The sequence below is a fragment of the Bidens hawaiensis genome, unplaced genomic scaffold (assembly GCF_021521415.1).
Source record: "Bidens hawaiensis isolate Kalapana, Puna unplaced genomic scaffold, B.hawaiensis_p1.1 tig00034232_1, whole genome shotgun sequence".
In the NCBI taxonomy this organism is placed as follows: Eukaryota; Viridiplantae; Streptophyta; class Magnoliopsida; order Asterales; family Asteraceae; genus Bidens; species Bidens hawaiensis.
Genome location: NW_027495914.1, coordinates 196,759 through 220,267, shown reverse-complemented (window position 1 = coordinate 220,267; position 23,509 = coordinate 196,759). Strand labels below are relative to the sequence as shown.

At 33.4% G+C, this 23,509-nt stretch overlaps 1 protein-coding gene across 1 annotated transcript; it reads right to left on the bottom strand.

The window, feature by feature from the left end:
• Nucleotides 1–2,834: 2,834 nt before the first annotated feature.
• On the bottom strand, nt 2,835–3,802 carry LOC143585942 (uncharacterized). The gene is made up of 2 exons (XM_077067608.1): nt 3,591–3,802; nt 2,835–3,273 (listed from the first exon to the last, which is right to left on the bottom strand). The coding sequence occupies exons 1-2, from the start codon at nt 3,757–3,759 to the stop codon at nt 2,936–2,938; spliced, it is 507 nt and encodes a 168-aa protein (XP_076923723.1). The 5' UTR covers nt 3,760–3,802; the 3' UTR covers nt 2,835–2,935.
• Between the last annotated feature and the right edge of the window lie 19,707 nt (nt 3,803–23,509).

The following is a 23,509-nucleotide window of genomic DNA, read 5'->3' as shown; positions in this document are numbered from 1 at the left end:
AACATACGGTTTTCCATAGGTTTGTACTTTGATTGAGCTCTCTTTTTATAAAAAAGAAACACGTGAACTCTTTTAATTGAGTAATTTATTCGTTTATTTAGGAATCAATCTATATATCTATATATTTTAATAAAACACTACATACTTTGGCCACTTGTCAATCTCATAGCCATTTTCACATTTTTTCTATTTCAATATATGGTCCTATCTTTTAAGTCATTTTAATATATGAATTCAAGTTTGTTTTTATTATATGTAAATCCTAATCGATTCATTCATTAACATTAATGGTGAAATAAGAAAATAAAGAAATATTAAAATTAACGTTGCAAGTTTGTTAGAATAAAATTTTAAAGTCATAGGTAATTGCAAACTAAAGCAAATAAAAGACGCATGATTGTCGAAAAATTTGGATATGTATGGTAAACCACAAATTGTTTTTTAAACTGGGATTCAAGCAATATTGTCTAATTTTTTATATAAAATTGGTTTCAAATTTGGATTAATAATTTTCCAGTATGCATTTGAACTCAGGAAAATGTATATTTTCTCAATTTTCTCCAAACATTGTATAAATTTCGCAAACATGGAGAATACATATTATATATATCTTGGTGTTTATCATTAAATTATTGAAGTTGAATATTATAATTATAATCTATATGCATACCGATTTACTATATATTGTATATGCCATTTATTTATATGATTTTTTGCTTAGTATAAAGGGTTTTAGCAATAAAAAACTCAATATTTAGTTTTCAATATTTTCTTCTATAACTCATATCAAAATGCTTCGGAAACATATATTTTCACATTAATATAAAAAAAAATAGTAAATCCGATTACAAGTCATTTACCATGCTTCCAACAAATCCGATATCTTTGTTTTTCTATAAGTTTTATATATATGTATCGATTAATTAAATATTCCAACAACTCCCATAATGTTAACTAATAACACGAGATTATTATTCAAAATTTAAACATTCCTTATCAAATACTTTCAACTATTATAAATAAGAATCATTACCTTCACTTTATGCAACTTTAAATTTTCTGATATTATGCTAACTTAGAATAATCACTTTTATTTGAACATGGCTTTAAGGTTAGTATGTCTTTATCATTTTCCATTAATATGAAATGAAAAATCATTTTGTTATATTTTAATTTCCGGTTTTATATGTTGCTTGATTATACAACTGTTAATTGTAAATTATTAAATCAAGTAAAAATTTGTCATACACAGATATTAATGACATCAAATTTATCATAATCAATCAGTTTTAAATTCTAAAGATTATAAGGATTATATTATCAAGGTTTAGGTATCTGGTTTTTTGGATAATCATGTTTTTGGGATTAACATGAGCAGATGATCTCAAATGACATTATATTAATTGATTAAATGATATGATATTTTATGTGTATGAATATTTTTTTGTTAGTTTCATTGATATTATCATTTTTTATGGTTGGTGTGTACTTGAAGAATCTTATTTGTCACACGGACAACCATACGTGGCTATATCAAGAGTTATAAGCATACATATATGTTACCTTATCAAGAGTTACAAGCAGACATGGACTAATAATTTTGATTTGTGATAAACAATGTATACAGTGACGGAACCAAAGACTTTAAGCTAGAGGGTCATATATATATATATATGTGTGTTAGTGTAAAAGAAATTTTATAAGATGTAAAAAATTGAATAAAAAAAGCAAAACATTGATAAATTTAGAAAATTTCAAACTTTTTAACATGAATTAAACCAAAAATAAAGTAAAAAAAACTAAAAGTAAAGTTTCACTGATCATGTTATTATTATTTATTATTAATGTATTATTATTATTAGAAAACAATAAATATCACTTACATTGAATGTGAAGCTAGTTATAGCCTTTTTTTTTTAAGAATGCAATTACAAAAATACCCTTCAAACATAATCATCTTCTTCACATCACATTTTCTTTATTTCTAACTTTCAACAGCTTGCAAAATATTCAGATGAGAAGGTTTTTCGTTAACATTTTCTTCTTTTTACTTAATCTAATCATCATTGCGACGTTATTGAGGGTCAAAACAAAGAAAGACCCACTGGATAAAGGGTCAAAATAGACATGGCCGGAGCACGGCAGGAGGGTCAACGGACCCCCCGGACCCTCCTGTAGTTCCGTCACTGAATGTATACTAACCAATACAATCACAAATGTAGTGTATAAGGAATGTTTTACTTATTTGTAATATATTTGTTTAATCTTAATTATGTAATTTATCTAATTTTAATGTAAATTGTAACTGTATAAAAAAATATGGTCATATTATTAATTATATATCACTTAATGGTTAAAGTATAAAATTTTTATCAATTATCCGTATAATACACAGACCTCAAACTAGTTACATAATACAATAATCTCTGTTTTTACAATTATGGCTCCACTTTTTTGAAATAAAGTGCTTGATATAGTGTTTAGCAATTGAATATTATATTGAATTTTCCTATAAGTTTCTCCTTGCATGGTTGAAATTTTTTATATTAAACGTCGATTAATCGCTAATTAGTACCTCACAAACTAGTCGACGATTAATCTCTTTTTGGCCAAATCTGAAAAGCTTATATAGAAAATTTGGTATATCTATGTATATTTGAAAACTTACATATAAATTTCCCCACTGCAATTTACAGTGGGGATTAATCAGGATTAATCGCTAATCCTGCTGTAAATTGCAAGTTCTTACCCCACTGCTTAACTAGTTTATTTCCTGGCGGAGTGTCACCTAGTTTATTACTTAGAGCCAAGTGTGAAATTGAAAGCACAACTATTGTTTACTATATATACTTGAAATATCTTCATAAAATTTGGTAAGCAACAAGTGGAAATTGGAATAATAACATAAAACCTTAATAATGACACTTAACAACTACTAGTTTCCACAAATGGCAGGATCTTTCTTAGCTGGTCTAAAACTCAAGGAAAACATACTGTAGATGCATTCATTTGCCTGTTCAGATTTAATAGAGAACTCATCAGAAGTGGTAGTAAAACCAGGCACATCACACGCCTGTAAACTGCTTCTAATCAGAGTGGCCCGGCACGTGTTTGAAACCGCAGCTTCTCTAGCACAATAGATCCCATCCACCGACGGTATATCCAATATATACACACCATACTGGTTTGTAGTTCGGTTAACCAAAAACGATACTTGCTCAGCGGTTCTTGGTGAAGCGGCATTAAATTTGCAGTCTATCCTTACATCCGCCCCTGCAATCAAACAACATAAAATATAAATTATTATACTCATGTAGGGTCCACGTGACCTGATTTAACGTGAAAATTTAATTGGGTTAGTGTCAAAGAACAAACCGTATAACATTTGAAAACATTAAGTACAAATCCTCAATTTTAAACATAATTTGGTATAAACATAAATGACAAGATTTGTAATTTACTCTATATACTAATTGATGAACATGAATTATTTAAAGCACATTGAGGATACATTACAAGGAAAACTTAATCAAATCATATATTTAAATTGTGATAATATAAATATATTTTTAGTAGAGGGTGGAATTAACCTGATAATAAGTAGGTCTGGTTGTTGAATGAATTGATGGAACATGTGTCACAGTAGACCATACCCATGACACTGATGTGAGAGATGATGGGTCTTGAAGCTTCAAGTTGCAGAGTCATGGAGAATGCTGCAGCAAAAAGAATGAAAATAGCTGCTGCTGATGGTTCCATGGCAGAAAGAAAGGTGGAGATGATGATGAATATGAATGGAATGTGATCTATCTGGATGTTATATAAATGGTGGACCTGGATGAATAAATGAAGTTTTGAGTAGAAACAAAAAACATGCATGTGAATGTGTTTTGGCTGGATTTATTTTTATCTTAATTTTAATTTTTATTATTATTATTATTATTATTATTATTATTATTGTTGTTGTTGTTGTTGCTGCTGTTTTTCAAGTTGGGGAATAATATTAATGTTTTCATGGGAATCAATCAAGTGAAACTGGAGATGGAGATACCAAATAGTAAGTGACAGATTTTAATGTCATCACATGAAACTAGAGAGGAATCAGAAATAGTTTTATTGAATTTATTAAATATAGTTTTGGTAGTTGAACAAAAGAAATATATTTTTATGTCAGCATTAATTAACATAGTCAATTGGCCGTTTTCGGAGCCGTTCATGATGGGCGGATGTATTAAGGAGGGGAGCATCATGCATGGCGTTCTTGAGAATCGCTAAATGCTTTTAGATTGAAGGAAAGAAAAAATTTAGGTTTTTAATTAAAGAGATTTTTTTATAGGTAAAATAATTAGGTTTTTTAAATGGTCTTATTGATTATAATTTGGGTTGCAGTGTGTTGTATATTTTCTTGTTTTATAAAAATGAATTTAAATGAATTAAGTAATTGAGCTTAAACATTAAAAATGCATATAATATTTTTCAAAACTATATATAATTTTTTTTTTAAAATTTGGGCCTAAGGTGTTTGGCCCGGGATGGTCGACCCCCCCCCCCCCTTTCTCAAAGCCGACCCTAGCATCATGGGCGACAAAGACGTTCAGATAGATAATGTGAGAGGGGATGGGTGTTTAAACATGTTTTTGAGACAACCACGAACATGTATGACGTGGACCCGTTTTTTAGGCTTCCGATTGAAGAAACTTTAATTTTTTCAAATTTTAACGTATATTTTTAACAATATTATTTTTAATGATTAACATCATTTTAATTCATTCGTTGGCATTCAAGATACATAATCGATAAACATTATATTATTGTAAAAGAAAACTAACTCAAAACTCGTTACAATAATTCTTCACACCCTCTACCCAAGCCTCATAGTCATATATATATACTTTTATAGATCAAACCCTAATTTGGGGACAAAGAAATTACCATAACAATAATTATATTGCAATAAGGAAACTAAAACAACTTGACCAACTTGTCAACTTTTATTATTCCATATTCTCCTATTTGTAAATAGGGTCTGAAATTACCAACATGCGTTCGTCTATAGATTCACCCGCCATCGTCACCTTTGGGTTTAAGGTGCTCTAATTCAGTCATGCATCGGAGTAAAGGTTACATCTTAAATACTTTTTGATAAACTCGTCTAGGCTAAACATGTTAACAAGTTACAACCCCTACAAGTAGTTTAAAGTGAAAAGTTTGGGTTTCCAAGATAGAAAATTAATATCACATGGTAGCATATTATCTCATACGTAAGAAAAAGAACAGATAATCAATTTGTCATGCTTAGGTTGTTTTTAATACTTAGTGTGTTTTTAAAAGGGATATTAAAGAAAAAAGAGGACGACAGAGAAGACAAACCGGAAACGAAAACGGGGAGACAACTACTTCCTTGGAAAAATCCATTGCTATTCTTCCTTTTGTCCCGTATGAACATACACCATTTTAATAGTTTTTAACTTTTTTTGGTGTTTAAAATTAACTATATATTAATAAATAGTAGGGTGCACAGACTTTAACTGTTAACCGATAACCGAATCGTCGCCAAATCGAATTAATCGATAACCCAGATTAACCGATGGCTAATGTAACACCCCGGCCCGGATTGGGCTGACGTGTCACAATAAACATGGTTTCTGAACAAAAGACATGACTTTATTTATTTACTTGTCAAACTTATAATACATTAGATAAGGTAAACTTAAGACTATTTTACAAACTAGTGCGGTTAAAATATATTTTATTACAATCCTGATGCTTTATTCTTCTCTCTTATAACCCGCCCAAAGTAGCCTGTGTACCTGTAAAAATATAAATAACGGAATGAGCCGAATGCTCAGTACGGAATAATAGGCTCAAAATGATTTAATGAAACGTAATTTAGATTGGACTTATGATAATGATACGATGCAAAGTAACTTAAATAAAATAAATCGTATCATACGGATGTACCCATGAGCGAAAATAAAACGTGACAACATACAGGTAGCTACTCTTGCATATTTATCACATGAGATGGAGAGTTGGCATACCCACTATCCATCTCCTTAATATTAATCCTAGGACCGATCCATACGCTTCTTAATAGTCATATGTGCCACTTGTACTTAAGAGACGCCGTGAAGTGATCTCACCGTCACGGTGGTGCACATGTTGTCGATGCCGCAACAACATGCTCGTGGGACACTCCACGAGAAGCGACACTCAAGGTATCGGAATACAAATGAACTTATTCATATAACTCATAGCAAACATATTTTCGCAACGTATATCGGAACATGCGATAATAAGTATAATCAAACATAATAATATCGCATGACATGAAAGCTAAATCTAACGTTTAATCAGAATTGGAATCCAACGGACATCCAAGTGAAATGATAATTCAAAGACGTGAGGAGTTATAAAATATATATTAACTCAATGAGTTTATATCAATTAAATATGAAAGCAATGGAGAGTTAGGGTAAGGATCGATCATACCTTTAATGTTTCAAAGAGATGCTAACTCGTTAACAAGCGTTTTAATTATCTACATATAAGTTATTAGAATATGAGTTTTTAGTCTGCTATAAAAACGTCTTCAAATATATTTTATTTCTTGGTTATTAAAAGTCTATAAGAATAGAATTTGTCTTTTGACACTTTTATGAACAATCAAGAAGTTTATTTATAAAACAATCTACAACTTCTAATTTTATATGTTTCTTATTAACCCGTTACCTTATGAATTCTTTTAATAATATATTGTTTTGGTATTATAATAATATGTCTATAATAGGACGTAAAATTCATAAGTCTGTATTTTCCTTTTTCTAAAATCACGTCATCTTTATTTATTTACTAGTTTTTATTTCGTGTATTACGTGGGTTGTTTTATTTTATTTGTTTATAATATTTATTTATTTTTAAAATTTTTACTTTTTTTATTGTATGAAAGTTAATAAAGTAGATGTTATAACCCGGTTTAAAAGCTATATGGGTTTGATGAGACCCAAGACCCGTTTATATTTGTTACTATAAAATTGGTTTTTAATTATAAATCATATATAACTTTATTTAAATAAATCAGATATTAATTTTGGGTATATCCCTACTTTATAGGATTTTTAAATCAAATATTTGGTTAGATTAGTTTTTAATTTAGTGAGATTTTATAACCCGTTTAAGAAATATATGAGTTTGATAATACACATACCCGTGAATTTAGGTCAAATGCATGAGAAACCCCCATTTAAAAATCAAGCAAATCTGGTGACTCCAACAAATGAGAGAGCGACCACATCACGACACCTAGGATTTTTGGGTTTTCGTTTATATATATTACAGATTTTTTTAACAAAATATGGTTCTCAACATATAGAAATAAACTGATGTCAATCAATAAAAAAATGTATTATTTCATAAAATTTTAAAACCACGATGGATGATATGTTTAACATAAATATTTTTTGTTTAATAAGTCTAAAATAAATTAAAAGGTACAAAAGAGTGGAAGTGCTTAACAAAATTAACTAGGCTGTGATTTATTTAATAACAAAATAAGATAATGAAATTATCCTTACTGTTAATCCTTCTTCTTCAATGGGTCACCTGAAAATTTCAGGTTGGCCGAAAATGTTTTGAGTTCTACAAGAGCTTTATGAACATGACGACGTAGCCGAATATTATTAACAAGGTGAAGTTAGGTAATGATAGTTAACAAAGTGGTGTTATCTTTTGTTTAAGTTCAACATCGGTAGTGATAAAAAGAAAGTTTTTCGGTTACCGGTTTCGTTGTGATGTCGCGCGGTGGTTCAAAGGTGGCGGGGGTGGGTTATGGAGTGAAGATGTTGAACCAAGTAACTGTTTTTGTTGTTTTGGGTTCCTCTCGGTTTGTCGGAAAAATATAGGTTGCTGGAATTTATTTCGAAGAGTGTGAATTATGCATGAGGGTGTGTGATTGTTTGCATGTTAAAGCGTTTTTTAGAGTATTTAGAATTAGATTTCTTTCCCCCCAAAGGTTAAGATATGGATGAATGGTAATTTCTAACGAGTGCCACGTTTCCAATTCTTCACATGGATACTACTACCTTCACAAGATGTATCTATTTTCTTTTACTTCTATCCTAAGCATGAGTTAAAATCTTATATGTTTGTTTATTATTTCTTTTACTACGTAACTTAATTTTCTTTATATCACTAGATGTACTTGTATTTTATGATTCTTTTTGTTACATACTTAAAATATACTTGTTTAACTTATATTATTATTATTATTATTATGGTTATTATTATTATTATCATAGAAAAATGGTTTTAAATATTTGTTCATTACAGCTAAGGTTAGCTGATTAATCAATTAATCGGTTATGTTTAATGGAGCTTCAAAACCAAACTGATAACTTATTCTTTTATAATATATATATTTATGCAATTATCTTCTACTAATTTCAGACTTGATTCAACTTAATCCTGTGTTTTGTTATTAAATTTTCATTAAAACTCTAGAAGGAAATATTCTTTTTGTATGTCTTTGTTATTCATACCTTTGTTACCTTGAAAATTTAACAAAAATTCGCAAATAAATTGAAATTAAACTCAATTTCTTCCGGGGTGTATTCTTTCATCTATCTTCTACTTTCTGAAATGATTTTGTTTCGTTACTTTCTCTATTCAATTCAAACCAAAAATATAAATAAAGAAGAAATTGGAACCTACGTCATTATTGTATTTTCTCTTTCAACTTGACTCTTGGGATCTGGTGGTCGAACTAACGAAAGACTATCTCATTGGAAAGCTAAAAGTTATCGTTTGGCGGCCGTATTACAGGTTCTTAAGTCGGTCTTAAACGCGCAACCTACCTATTATTTTTCCATGTTTAAAGCTCCGACATGGGTGTTAGAAAAGCATAATAGAACTCAAAGGACTTTCTTTTGGGGAGAATCGGAAGAGAAGAGAAGGAAAAATAATTGGGTGGCGTGGGATAAAGTGGCGGCTCCGATCGAGTATGTTGGTCTCGGGTTGGGTTTCTTATGAGACGCAAATGTTTCTTTGCTAGCGAAATGGTGGCGGATTTTCAAAAACGAGAGATAATATTTGGTGGAAGGTAATTTGGTCTTTCTATCATACCTCGCGGTCATGGTCTTTCATCCTGGTTAAATTATCGCATGCGGGCCGTGGCGACGAATAACTAAAATATCATATGATCTTGAATAAGTGGGTGTTAAGCTAGGTAAGCTAATTTGAACGATTGTGAAAAGTGGTAAGAAGACTTGCTTTTAGATGGATATTTGGTTTGGTGTTAGCCCTGTGTGCTAGCGAATTTTGCTTCTATTTTTAAATGAAAGGCCGAAATGGTGCTCGGTGGCGGATATGCTTTAGATGTTGGTGTTGGGTTCGTAGGCCTTGTGTGGCCCGGTTTATTAGTTGAAGTCCAAAGGGCAGACATGTGTAGGGTGGCCAGACCGAAGCCCGGCCCGGTTTGGATTTCTTGTTCAACAATTTACAAACCCTAGACTAGTCTCTATTTAAACAATGCTATGTGCTTGTAATCCTTTGTCACTCAATAAAGAATATCTAGTTGCCACCCGTGGACGTAGGTCAGTTTAGACCGAATCACGTTAAATCCTTGTGTTCGTTTATTGCTTTCGCGTGTGTGTTCAGTTTCGTGTTTGCGTTTAATTCTAACAAGTGGTATCTAGAGCTTAGGTCCGGATCACAAGAAGAGCACGTAGAGCCGCTCGTTGCCGTTGCATCATAATCGGTTAAGGGTCGGCAGATAGTTAACCGCCGCCACCTAGTTTTGTTGCTGCCGCTGCAAGTTGTCGTTAGGGTTTACGGCCGTTGTCGCCGTCCGACGATCTGAGTTGAGGTTCTGTTTGGAAAGCAATTAAATACACAACAATAGCATCATCATTACTCCAGTGCGCCGCCAAGGAAAAAAAAACATAAAAGGAAATTTTTTGTTTGTGTTTGACGTGGAGGTGGGAACAAGTTTCAAAAGACTATATTATTTTTTTCTTTTGTGGGCTATACTTTGTTTGGTTGGGCCAGATTCGTTGGTTTTTTTTAGGCTTGGTGCAAGCTTTTTTCCCCAGCTTTGGTTAAGCTAAGAACGAGCCAAGATTAGCGAACAAGATCCTATTTTTGTTGAAGAACCGTTGTTAATCAGAAGAGGCGTTAAAGAAACAGAGAACCAGTGCCAACCGCGTTTGTCAGGTTTTATCGTTTATGTTTAAAGTTTTAATATCTAATTTTCAGTTCGTTATTCCATTGCATTTAAAATAGGTTGATTGTTTAACAGAGTTCAGTAGAACAGCCGTTAAGTTCAGACTCGTTCGTTTTCGTGTCTGTCTATGTGTTTATCCAGGTTTTCGTTTTAGTCATTGTCATGGCAGAAGACGGAAAGGTTTTGATACAGAAGTTTGACGGACAAAAATTTGGTTGGTGGATGATGCAGATTGAGGCACTACTTTGTCAGAAAGACTTGGATGTAGTGTTTGAGGATGAAAAACCAGAAAAGTTGTCAGAAGCAGATTGGAAGAAGTTAGACAAGAAAGCCAGGGCTTGTATTACACTGTCCTTGTCAGAAAATGTGACGTTTAACGTCATGAAAGAAACCACATCCCGTGGTATGATGGAGGCACTATCCAACATGTATGAGAAGCCTTCGGCAACGAATAAAGTCTATCTTATCAGAGAGCTAGTGACAACAAGAATGAAAGAGGGTGGGCTAGTTACAACGCATATTAATAATCTTAACTCGAATCTCTCCCGCTTAGTGTCAGTCGGCATTAAGTTTGATGATGAAGTTTAAGGTCTTTTATTGTTATCCTCTTTGCTCGACAGTTGGTCGCAAACAGTGACTGCAGTTTGTAGTTCGTCTACAAAAATTACTTTTGATGGGATTCGGGATTTGATTATTAGAGAAGATTCAAGACGCAGAAATTTAGGCGAATCATCAAGTGATATATTAGTCACAGAAGGTAGAGGTAGGGGAAAACAACGAGACGGTGGTAGCAGGAAGAGGAGTCAGTCTAGGACTCGCAAAGATATTAAATGCTGGGGTTGTAAAGAGAAGGGACACTTTAGGAATCAGTGTACGAATGGTAAGAAAGAGGTGAGCGTTACCGAAGACGACACAGATGACGGGGTCACTAGTGATGAGGCTTTGATTTGTAGTGTTGAGAGTAACGTTGATTCTTGGGTGATGGATTCTGGTGCATCGTTTCATGCCACTCACTGTAGTAAAACGATGAAGAATCTTAAGGTTGGGGATTTGGGAAAGGTTCGAATTGCGAACGATGATATTCTAGAGGTTACGGATATGGGAGATGCTGATTTGATAACTTCAACAGGTACTTCTTGGACTTTGAAAGACGTGAGGGTTATTCCAAGTTTAAAGAAACGTTTGATTAGTTGGGCAGTTGGATGACCAGGGGTACGATGTTAAGTTCGGGAATGAGCAGTGGAAAGTAGTCAAAGGGAATCTTGTGGCTGCTCATGGCAAGAAAATGGGTTCGTTGTATATGGTCGATATGTCACCGAAATGAGTGAATTCAGTTTTGGTGAAAGACAAAGTCCGGTTCATAGAATCTCGTGGGCAGAAGAAGGTTCGTTTTGCAAGTAACAAACCCAGAGCCAAAGTGAAGATTCATGATGAACGAGCTAGGAAGGTTAAATCTGTTGGGGGACATCGTGACAGTGGGAGCACAGGTCGTGTTTCAGTTACAGATCCAAGTCGACAGTGGATTAAGAAAGCCAGTATTCCAGCTGTAAAAGTCTCTCCAGTGGATTACTTGCTGAATATGGAGAGTGTTTGTTCTCAGGGTATCTCAGGATCCGGTAGTTTGTTTCAGTAGGAGCTGGTAGGGATAGAGAACGGGTCAGGGGTAGTTTTAGCCGTGATTGATGTGTTGGAGCTCCGGTGAGCTTTAACGGGCCTTTAGGTTAATTTATGAGAAGGCGGTGCCAACTAGAAGTTAAATGTTTAGATTACAGAAGTACAACGAGGAGTGTAGACGAGAGTACTCAAGGCCTCCGAGTGGGAGATTGTTGGGTTCGTAGGCCTTGTGTGGCCCGGTTTATTAGTTGAAGTCCAAAGGGCAGACGGGTGTAGGGTGGCCAGACCGAAGCCCGGCCTGGTTTGGATTTCTTGTTCAATAATTTACAAACCCTAGACTAGTCTCTATTTAAACAATGCTATGTACTTGTAATCCTTTGTCACTCAATAAAGAATATCTAGTTGCCACCCGCGGACGTAGGTCAGTTTAGACCGAACCACGTTAAATCCTCGTGTTCGTTTATTGCTTTCGCGTGTGTGTTCAGTTTCGTGTGTGCGTTTAATCCTAACAGTTGGATGGTATGTTATGTGGGAGATTGGATTGGTACAGGGATCCAAGGGGGGCTACTCTTGTGGAGGAATTTAGGGGTTTGCTTTCTGCTTGTGGATAATTGAACCAGGTCTAGACAAGTTAATTTGGTGTGGGTATTCTTCAAGTGTATTCACGGTTCAAAGTCTAAAACCCTTGTTGGTTGAAAACTCCTTGGAAGTATCTATATCTGCTTTTAAATGGAATAGTCGGATCCCAAAGAAAGTGGGATTTGTTGCTTGGAGGACTGTGTTAAGTAGACTCCCCACTTTTGATGCGTTGGCAAAAGAAATATCCCGGTTAGTTCGACAAATGCCCCTTTTGTGGAAGCGACGAGGAATAGGTGGGCCATATTTTTTATTGCTTGTGGGTTGGCTCGAATGGTGTGGAGTTGGGTCTCACAATGGTGTAAGGCCTCCCTATTTTCGCTTTTTGCGTTCGATACTTGGTTAAATTACACAAGTATATGTCGTTCCCCAAACAAAAAGGGAAAGTTTTTCATGCGGTGTGCTTGATCACGATATGGAGTATTTGAAAGAAGCGGAACGTGGTGATCCACAGAGGAATTCCGGTGCATTTACACAACTTGTTAGAAGAGATAAAAGTGTTGGGTTCCCTTTGGATTAAAAATAATGCTAAAAGATATGGTCTTTCTTGGAATAACTAGTGTAGTTTTCGTTTGTAATAGTTTCATTTTTGGCATGTTTCATTTTCTTGGAACGAGTCAAACCGGTTAAAATGACTATCAACTATTGAAACTAAGACTTTTAACAAAAACTAGAATAACTTATAACCATTTCTATTAGAAATCTACACTATTTATAGTGAAATATATATTTTTCTTTCAAGCCTTCCAAACTCCAAACTTTGAACCAAATCCACGACTTTTACTCATTCTTTTATTTTTCCTTGAACATTATATTGATCTTAAAATTATTTTCTAGGATCCTGCCTAGAACCGAACTCGTCTGATTCAGCTCACTTATTTACTTAGTTCGCCATTCGTTCGCTTAATGTTATCAAGTGAGTTTCACACACCCCCTTTTAATGCTTTTACACTTTGGGTGTAACCTATATATCCTATCAAATCAATTGTTTACTTATTCATTTTCAAAACTACAATTCATATCATGGACTTGTATGTTTACTTGATTACTTGCTTAAAACATACTTGCATGTGGTATCCTCAATAAGTATGATCATACGCCCCCCCCCCCCCTTTGCACTCAGGACAATTTTGTTATGAGTGAAAAGGGAACCCCGATAGGAGTATGTTGGTTTCTACCAACTGGAAAGGACCTTACATGCTCAATTATCCAAGTACGTTGTCACCAACTTGAAAGAACCCTACTTGCGCGATTATTACACTTGTCTCATGGAATTGTATCGTTTTTACCTATTAAAATCAAAACTTGTGTGAACTCACCAACTATTCATTTAGTTGACTTTATATATATATATATATATATATATATATATATATATATATATATATATATATATATATATATATATATATATGGGATGGATCTTGCGAGAAGTGATATTACAGCGAGAAGTGCGAGAAGTGAAGGTATAACTAAATTAATCCCTAATTTCACTCCCTTTCATATGATGTTACATACATATATGTAGGTTGGTTGTATTTATGTATAGGGGATGGATCTTGCGAGAAGTGATCTTACAGCGAGAAGTGCGAGAAGTGAATGTATAACTCCATTAATTCCTAATTTCACTCAATTTGTTATGATGTTACCTACATGTATGTAGGTTGGTTGTATTTATGTCTTAGCTACACACATTCAAACTTACCTACACACATATACATACGTACCTACACACATTCAAACCTACCTACACACATACAAACGTACCGAGCCACATTCAAACCTACGTACCTACACATATACAAACATACACACACATATACAAACATACATACTATACACGTACATACGCACCTACACAGTAAGGAAGGGAGTGAAATTAGTGATTAATGGAGTTACACCTTCACTTCTCGCACTTCTCGCTGTAAAAAAACTTCTGAAATGATCCAATACCTATATATATATATATATATATGCTACAAGGTCCATTATTAGAGGATGATACTCGGATAAGACATTAGAAATTAGGGTATTTTTAAAAACGGACAAGTTGTTTAATTGTTCTTATTTATCTTGTATTTCTTTACTTTCAAACTTGTGTATTTGATGCTTAAATAAATTAATGATAATATTGTCACTTAATAGTGTTATAAGTGTTTTGAGCAATCTACATGTCACACTCAAGCGTTTCCGCTTAAGCCGAGGTGTTACAATATGAAACTCCACTTCACGAGTAGGAGGTAAATCGGAAACATTGTTAGGAAAACTTCTGGAAAGTCACGAACCACCAGAATGTCTTTTATTGTCTTCTTTTCTTGTTTCTTTTCCATGAGTTGGCAAGGAAAGCCACATACTTTTTACCTAAATATTTTTGAGCTTGAGTACACGACATAAGCTTGAGCCCTTTAGAAGGCTTTTCGCTGAAAATACGCAAAATCTGACCGTCATCAAGCGGGATCCGAATATACTTTTCAAAAAAAAAAACGATTTCGGAACGCTGTTGAGCTAACCAGTCCATGCCTACTATGACATCGAAACTTCCGAGTTGCATAAGAATAAGATCGATAGAAAAATATAGTCGTTGAGATTTAGGGTACAACCACGAATCACCGAATCAATTAAGATAGTTTTGTTGTTCGCGTCTTCAACCATAAAAGACTTTTCGAGTTTAGAACGAGACGACAAAAGCATAGGCTCAAAATTGAAAGATACAAAACTCATATCGACACCGGTATCCAATAACATGGATGCATAAATGTTATTAACCAAGAATGTACTGTTCACCACATCATTGTTATGTTGTGCTTGATTTGCATTGATCACGAATGCCCTCTCGCGAGCATTTGGGACGGCTGGTGTAGCTTGAGAAGTCGAGGCTTGATTGGCTTGAAACGGTTGAACAACTTGGTTCGACATAAGCTGCGGAACTGGGGGTTGATAAGCCTGAACTTGGTAGGCTTGAGCAGGGTACACAGGTGGAGCAACCATTTAGACTTGATATGCGAGTCGAGGACACGCACTGCGGAAATGACTAGGATCTCCACAATTGAAACACGCTCGAAGGGTGGGGTAAGCTTGAGCAATAGGTTAGGCTTGAGTTAAAACATGGTTGTGGTTGAAGGTGTGGGGAGTATGGGATTGTTTGGTGAGGGTTGGTTGGGTACGCATGATTTCGAAACATGCACAAAGCAGGTGTCCAAAACGGTCACAATGTCACACCACGAAAACCTTAATCAAGGCAGCGAAAGACTTTAACTAAGTCATTCGGGTCGTGACATATGCCGATAGCCAATCAATATAAAATAAAATATTTAATAATAAAAGTTTGACTTTTATTTAAAAATATTCCTTTATTACATGATCAGAGTTTTACACGTGCTACTGCACGGTTTATTACAATCCCAGTTTTCACGTTATTCAAACACACTTTCAACTCTCCCTTTTCCTTGTCTCCTCGAAGCCATCACTTATGTGAAAGCATATTAAAATAAACGTCAACACGAATGTTGATGAGTTCTCTTTATTGAAAGTAATATATATATATATATATATGCTTATATATATATATATGTGTGTGTGTGTGTGTATTATAACGAAGATATGGAAAAAGAACATTCAATACAAGTCATCATAAAATTCATAGTAAACAATATTATATCAATTTATCGGAGAAAACATAGTAAGCGAATGCTTATAATTCTCACCGTACAATGGCTCAACGACCATCCTTTTCATAATCTATTATCATAAGAAACGGTAGTAATCTTTTCCTACCATTCTTTTAACATGGTAATTACATCTTTAAAATTCGTAATAATCGGATTTGCCATAAAAACATAGCATTTTATCTTTTAAACAAATCACACTGTTGTAGACTAGCAAGGAATACAATAAGTGTATGAATATCAAAATTGATAACTCGATACATACCATACTCAAAATATTCCCACTTTTAACCCAACGCGATTGGAAGAGGGGGGGGGGGGGCGTACCCCAATAGATCTACCAATATTTATGTGCTCTTATTAATTCGGTTAACAGTTATTTAACCAATTGTTGACTCATCCCACTTTTTACACGGTTTGTAAAATAAAATGCTTTATAAAAATTTCAATAAAATTAGTAGAAATAATATGCTTTTCCCCTCAAAACACAATAAAACATTTCGAAAACGAGGGGTCGATAGAGAAACTCATGGTTGAAGCTTTCGTCCCAAAAATTGCGTGTCCTATATTAGTACACGTTTTGTTAATAAAACTTGGTTTGAGTTTTAGTTTGTAAAAGTCTTTTATTTGTTAATCTTAGTCTAATGACCACATAAGCACATAAGCAAGTAATTTCCTATCTAATCAAGTTAACTAGTACATATAGTTCGGGTTTTGTCAACTATTGTCTCAATAAATAAATAATTAATAACTAAAGTAAATATATAAATATGATATAATATTAAAGTTTCAGTTGCTGGAAAATTCTAAGAAAATATTAATTTATTATTTTTAATGGATTTGGTCGGTTTTTCGTTTAAAAACGAACCGGTCGACTTTTTGTATAAAATATAGATTTTAAATCTTTGAAAATACTTGTTACATATATATTAGTTAAGTTTTAGAAGTTATATTACATAAAATATGTTATTTTTCATTTTAGTCAATATTTTCTTAAAATAACAACTTTTAACGTTTTCGTGTCGGTTTTCGCGACACGAACCGTTTAGAACCATGTTTTTGTTATCTTTTCATCTCCTCATATATTAACTTTTATTATATATGAGTATTTTACAACTTTAGGGGTTGTTCTAAAACAGTCCCTAATCGTTGTGTCGGTTTGCGTTTAAAAGCCGATTTTTCGACTGTTAACGTTACCAATATGTAAAATAAACCAAATAAGTCCACACCAGTTATCTTACAAACTAAGTATACACATTATAACATATAATTCACCATTATTTCCAGATTATATCACATAATTTCATATAATACATTTAGATCAATTTTAAGCTCCTAATTCATAACTTAAGTTTACTAACAACGACAATAATCAAACTTAGCATTTCATATATGAACAAGCATCATTATAATACTTAAAAGTCCATATTCAAATCACCATCATGGTCCTCACAACAAGCAAAATTTACACTTTTCAACTATATTCTTTATTCCAATTTAGAATGTTCTAACATGTATGTTCTTTTAAAATCAATTCAACAATCATATGATTATACCTATCATCATCTATGCACAAATTCAAGGATTTCATTATTAACTAATCAACTTTTTTGAAATTTCCTAAGTTTTCAATCAACAAAGTTTCCTATTATAGTAACTTTTAATCTTTGATAATTCTATCTAATTCAATCTTTCTATCATGATTAAGTATGAATCTTGTTTATCTCATTCAACTAGTTTGACATAGTTTCATGCATCCTATTTTTCTATTTTGATTTTGATTATGCTATTAATCAAGTTACAAAGTTTCTATTTCTAGCAAGTAAGTGACAGTTGATCCATATGATAATCCAATGTATACTTTAATAATGTATTCTATCCTAATTCAAGTAAGTCACTCATTATCTATCAAAATTATACATGCTAAGTATTCATACTATAATCAAATATTCAACTATTCATTTAACAAAGTTTCATAATTTAGCATTCTAACAATTTCAACAATCATCTTCAAGTATTGTCTTTCAAACTAATAGGTTATGAATCTTCTAACATACAACCTATCCTAAATATCAATCAACATCAATCCATATCACTTTCGAACTTCATCAAATAATCCAAGTAATTCATAAATCCCCAAATTGCAACTTATGAACAAGTTCTTGCTATATTCAGTTTTAATACTAGCAATTCAATGATTCATGTTCATATCATTAATCCTATTGATCGTTAACTTTCCAAAATTCATCCTAACATCAAGCTCAAACACCAAGTTTATCCATGATGTCACCTAAACATCCAATATTCTAACAAAACTTCTAATCAATCTTAATAATCCAATATGATCTACAAGATGAATGTATGCATGTATGAGTGGGTTCAATACTTCCCTTACAGATACACACATACATACGGCTCATACACACACACAAACATCCATTTTCGATCTTTAATATCAATCTCAACTCAAGAACATATAATCTAACCTATTCAATCATGAAAATCAACTCATAATTATAACTTACTTGAGTTTTTGAAGATCCTAGGATGAATATAAGAATGTGATGATTGTGTGTGGTGTTCCTTCCTCTTAATCCTTCCTTCCTAGTTACTAATCACCATCTTGATCTTACTTGAATATGTGTGTGTGATGATATGAATTTGAATTTGTGATGGTGGGGGGGGGGGGGTGTGGTGTGCCGTAAGTATATAGAGAGAAAGAGGGAGTATAAGCTTGATGAGTATGATAATAGAGGATTAAGTGGATGATCTAGTTTTTTTACAACATATTAAGCCTAGCATTAGGATGGTAATGATTGAACGGGTGATTTGGTGTTTTGGGATTGGAAGGAAAAGAGGTGGAGAGGGTAACGTGGCAAGGGGTGGCCGGCCAGGGGGGGAGGTGAAAGGGTTGGGTTAAATAATATCAAGTTTGGTTATTCGGTTTAACGTATTGCGAGTTTTGGATAATCAATCAGCTCCCGTTTTTAATAATTTTTGTCAGACTTTGAACGAAATCAAATTCCTGACATTATGGACTATATAAACTATTTTTCTGAAAATAGTTTGTGTCGGGTCCTTTCCGGGTTATGCACCGGCTTTCGTTTATATATTTTCCAATTTTTGCGATTCGTGCCTTCTAAAATACATTATATCTAATGTTTTAACATATATTTTAATTTTTTGGGGCCATTTTATCATATTTATGATTTTTTTATATTCCGGTCCGCTGCCCGAGATTATTTCACATAATGCTCGTTACATGGCGAAATTTGGACTTTTTGTTGACTTTGCAAGATTTTGAATCTTAATAAAGAAAGATGATATTATATTGCTAATCATGATTGCATTAGCGATAAATTTTTTCCAAGTGTTACACACAATGGGTGCATTGTCGGCAAGGGATGCCGAGTTGATGGTGTCAATGGAAAATTGGCAAAACGGGTGAGGACCGTGGTAAGGTTTCTTTTGGGGTGGAGCTTAAAGGTTTTGAGTTTGGGTTTGTTGGTATTGAGGTTGAGGTGGGTATTGTTGGGTTAAGGCATATTTTTGCTTTTGTTTCTTGGAATGGTTGATGTTTTTACGGGTTGGTTTGGGTGTGGCTTTGGCCTTGACCTCTTTGGAAGGTTCGGCCTCGGTTTTCTCAACAGTCTTCTTGCTGCGTTTGAGAATTTCTGTCTTGACGTGATTATCAGACAAGGATGCTGCAAGGACAGTAGCCTTGCAACGAGTTTTTGGAGCACTGCTTTGGTTAGAGTTTTGGATTTGGCTTGGTAAACTCTGAATATAATTGCCAATCCCACGAGAGAGAGGAATGACAAGATGTGGCACCAAGACGCCAAGCTCGTTGAAGTGAGTAGTGTAGGCAACATTATCGCCACCCTCTTGCTTGAGATTCCAAAATTCCACCTTAAGTCTCATGAGTTTATTGGGTGGATAGAACTCAGCGGTCTTGATATCTTGAAGTTCTTCCCATGGCAAGGCCATGGCTACATCAGCACCACGAGTGGATTTTTTTGCACCTACCAGTTTAGGGCTCTTTTTTCGAAGACACTTGAAGCAAAGCATGTCTTCTTGTCCTTGGGACATTTGATATGGAGGAAAGTACTCTCCATACTTTGGTACCATTGCAGCATGACATTGGCACCTTCAGAGCCATTGAACCAAGGAGGTTTTGCATCAGTGTAGGTCTTATAGCGAAAAGAGTTGAAATTTGGACCCGAAGTGGCTGAGTTCGAATTGGAAGAAATAGTTTGGTGCATTTGAGCCACCATTCCCGGTATGTAACATCCTACTTTCGATAAGAAATAATAAAATAATTTCGTTATTTTATAGTGTGTCGTTTATCGGTTTAAATAAGTAACTAATAGAAGGTGGGCTTAGACTTTAAAAGATGGGATGAGAGATGGAATGGGCCTTAGGTCCATGGGCTTTAGGGAGTATAAATACCCCTTAAACCCTAATCCTTTCCATTTTTATCCATCTCTACACAATAGCCTACACCATAAAAAACACACACAAACACCATCCTATATCCTGAACCAAGATCCGAAGGCGAAAACCCGAGCTTGTTGGTGCTAGAACGTCGTGGCGAACCAAAACAACATCAAGACTAGATCGTGTTCATAAACCAACTCGTTTAAGGTACGTTTATAATTAGAAATCATTCATTTAGGCTCGGATTTGTTAGGGAAATCTTAGATCTGTATGAGAATGATAAAAACGAATCCAACACAACAAACCTCACTGAAATTCGTTAATATTTGATGGGTTAATTGATTGTTTAATGTGCCGTATGTATATGTTTCTAAATAGCACCATTAAAAACGTAATATTTGGAAAGTTTGATGATTAGGGTTTGTAGGCGCCTTGATTCCGAGCTCATTGATACCTAAATCATGTTGTTTCATCGTGAATTCGAGGGGTAATTGCAGATATAGGGGTCTGTTGACCTTTTATGTTCATATCGATTTTGACTTTGACCCTAGAGTCAAACATGTGGATAAGTCTAAGGCCCAATTCGTTATACCATTCGAATCGCTGATCATTCATTAGAAAACTATAACGAATTGGATGCATTTGCGTGTCTTCATAACGAACGAACCTTTCTCATTCGTTATAAGCTCATTCGTTAGAATAAGATAACGAACCAGGTGATTCATTATTCACTCATTCGCTAAGTTAAGATAACGAATTAGGTCATGTTTAGATAACGAATTAGGCCATGTCCAGATAGCGAATGTAATAACTCGGATTTTCCAGTTAATATTAATTAACCGATACCCGACCCATTTTACGTTCAGGAAGTTTTAATTAACAGAGCATCGCGTTTATCGAGTCATTAATATTTTATTTTTATTATATTTATTTAATTTATCAAAACAACTTTGATTTATATACCTATTACACCCTAAACATAAGTTTCAATTCATATTGTAGTCACTCTTAAAGTTCAAGGACTAATCTGTAAATTATGCAAAACATTATATTATATCTTTAATTCAAACCCAGAACCCGTATCCGTGTTAATCGAGGCCCGTTTTGTTTCCTTGCACCATAATCTTCGTATTATAGTTGGAAAGAATCATTGAAAATCGTATATCTCACCGAAACGATCTCACCGACTCATGGAATTAGGAAATACAATTGATTATATTATTAAACCGTCATAACTCGTTTAGGATTAACCATGTAAACAATCATTATATTTCAATTAACCTCAATTGCACAATACTACTAACCATGCGATCGAAACCCTATGAGCAATTGAGGTATAACAAGCTGTGTATATGGATTCTGGATCGCGTAGGAGCCGCAACGAAGTGCTTGCCGTTCACCATCAATACGCCTCAAGAACTGGTAATTGTCATATGCTTTCAATTCGTTTTCACCAGTATGATATTAACCCTAACTTTAATCAAACGAATATAACACGGATTGATCGATTTTGATATTAGGGTTTTTATTCAATTGGGGATAAAAAGAAACACTGTTGTATATAAAATATAATTTTCATTCCTTAATCAGTTGTTAGCTTGGTCCAGTTGGCTTTGGTTATTGCGTTGAGGCAGGGACCTGGTGGTCGCGGGTTTGAATCCGGCCACCAGGGTTCTTCGTTTTATTTTTTTAGTTGATTTATGATTTATTATAATTAACTCTAATAATGATAATTTGATAATAAACTGTAAATAATTAATATCTTATGAAAACCAACATCGTTACGTTATATCTTTTGTCAAATCTCGTTTATATATATATATATATATATATATTTATATGCATTATAAGTATATTCTAATAATAACAGAAAACCTAATTATTTTTTTTATGTAAAAACCCGACACCAACATTTATGTTTCTCGTCAGTGAATGTTTTTATAAATTTTGCTCATATTTATTTTATAAGGAACATATTAAATAGATTTTTATTAGAAGATTTAAACGAAGTATTTATTTATATTTTACTACATATCATATTTAAATAATTACACATTATTTATGATCATCTATTTAGAAACATTAGTATTTTATTTACTCAAATAATTATAAGTATATTTTATATTAAAATTAGTTATTTAAATTATTAATTTATAAATTTTGGTTACATATTTATCATATCAAGAAATCAAGGGTAATTGTATAAATATTAAAAATAATGACTTTAATAAATAAATGTGAAACAATAATAATCCATATATAACTAAATCGTTCAATCAATAATATTCTAATCCCAAGCTTAACTCAATTCACATTAAAATCACAAACTTTAATTCATTATACGTGCTGTCTCATTATTAATTAATTCATATTACTTATATTTAACTAGGAATCATTGTCGGTGTATCCCGAAGGGTTCATAATTCTCACATCATCATTTTTGTTTCGTTCATCTGATCAGGTGAGTAATCACTCCCCTATTTTTCTTGTTTTCAAATGTTTTGGGGACACTTGCGTACCTTTTATCAAGTTATTTATCTTATTATTTCTCAAACGCAAATTGTGATCTTTGTGTTGTGTATCAATTGAATGACTGTTTGTTACTTGCTATTTGCTTACTTGCTTACTTGAATCGCATTCGGAGAGGTCCAACATAATCTCATTATAGTATGATCATACGACCGTCGTAGTGGCCGGAGCCCGATCGCATTGGCAATGGTTTCACCGACATCTGATTACTTGCTTAACGATTTCATTGTTTATACTCACAGATAACAGTTTTGCTTATTTTTGCTCTATTATTTATATCATTATATATTATTATTTTGTTTGTGTCAAAACTGGTGAATCTACTCACTCAACATGTGTTGTTGACAAATATATATATTTTGTACGCATTTTGCAGGTTATAGACTGGATTGCTTATCGAACTGAAGCT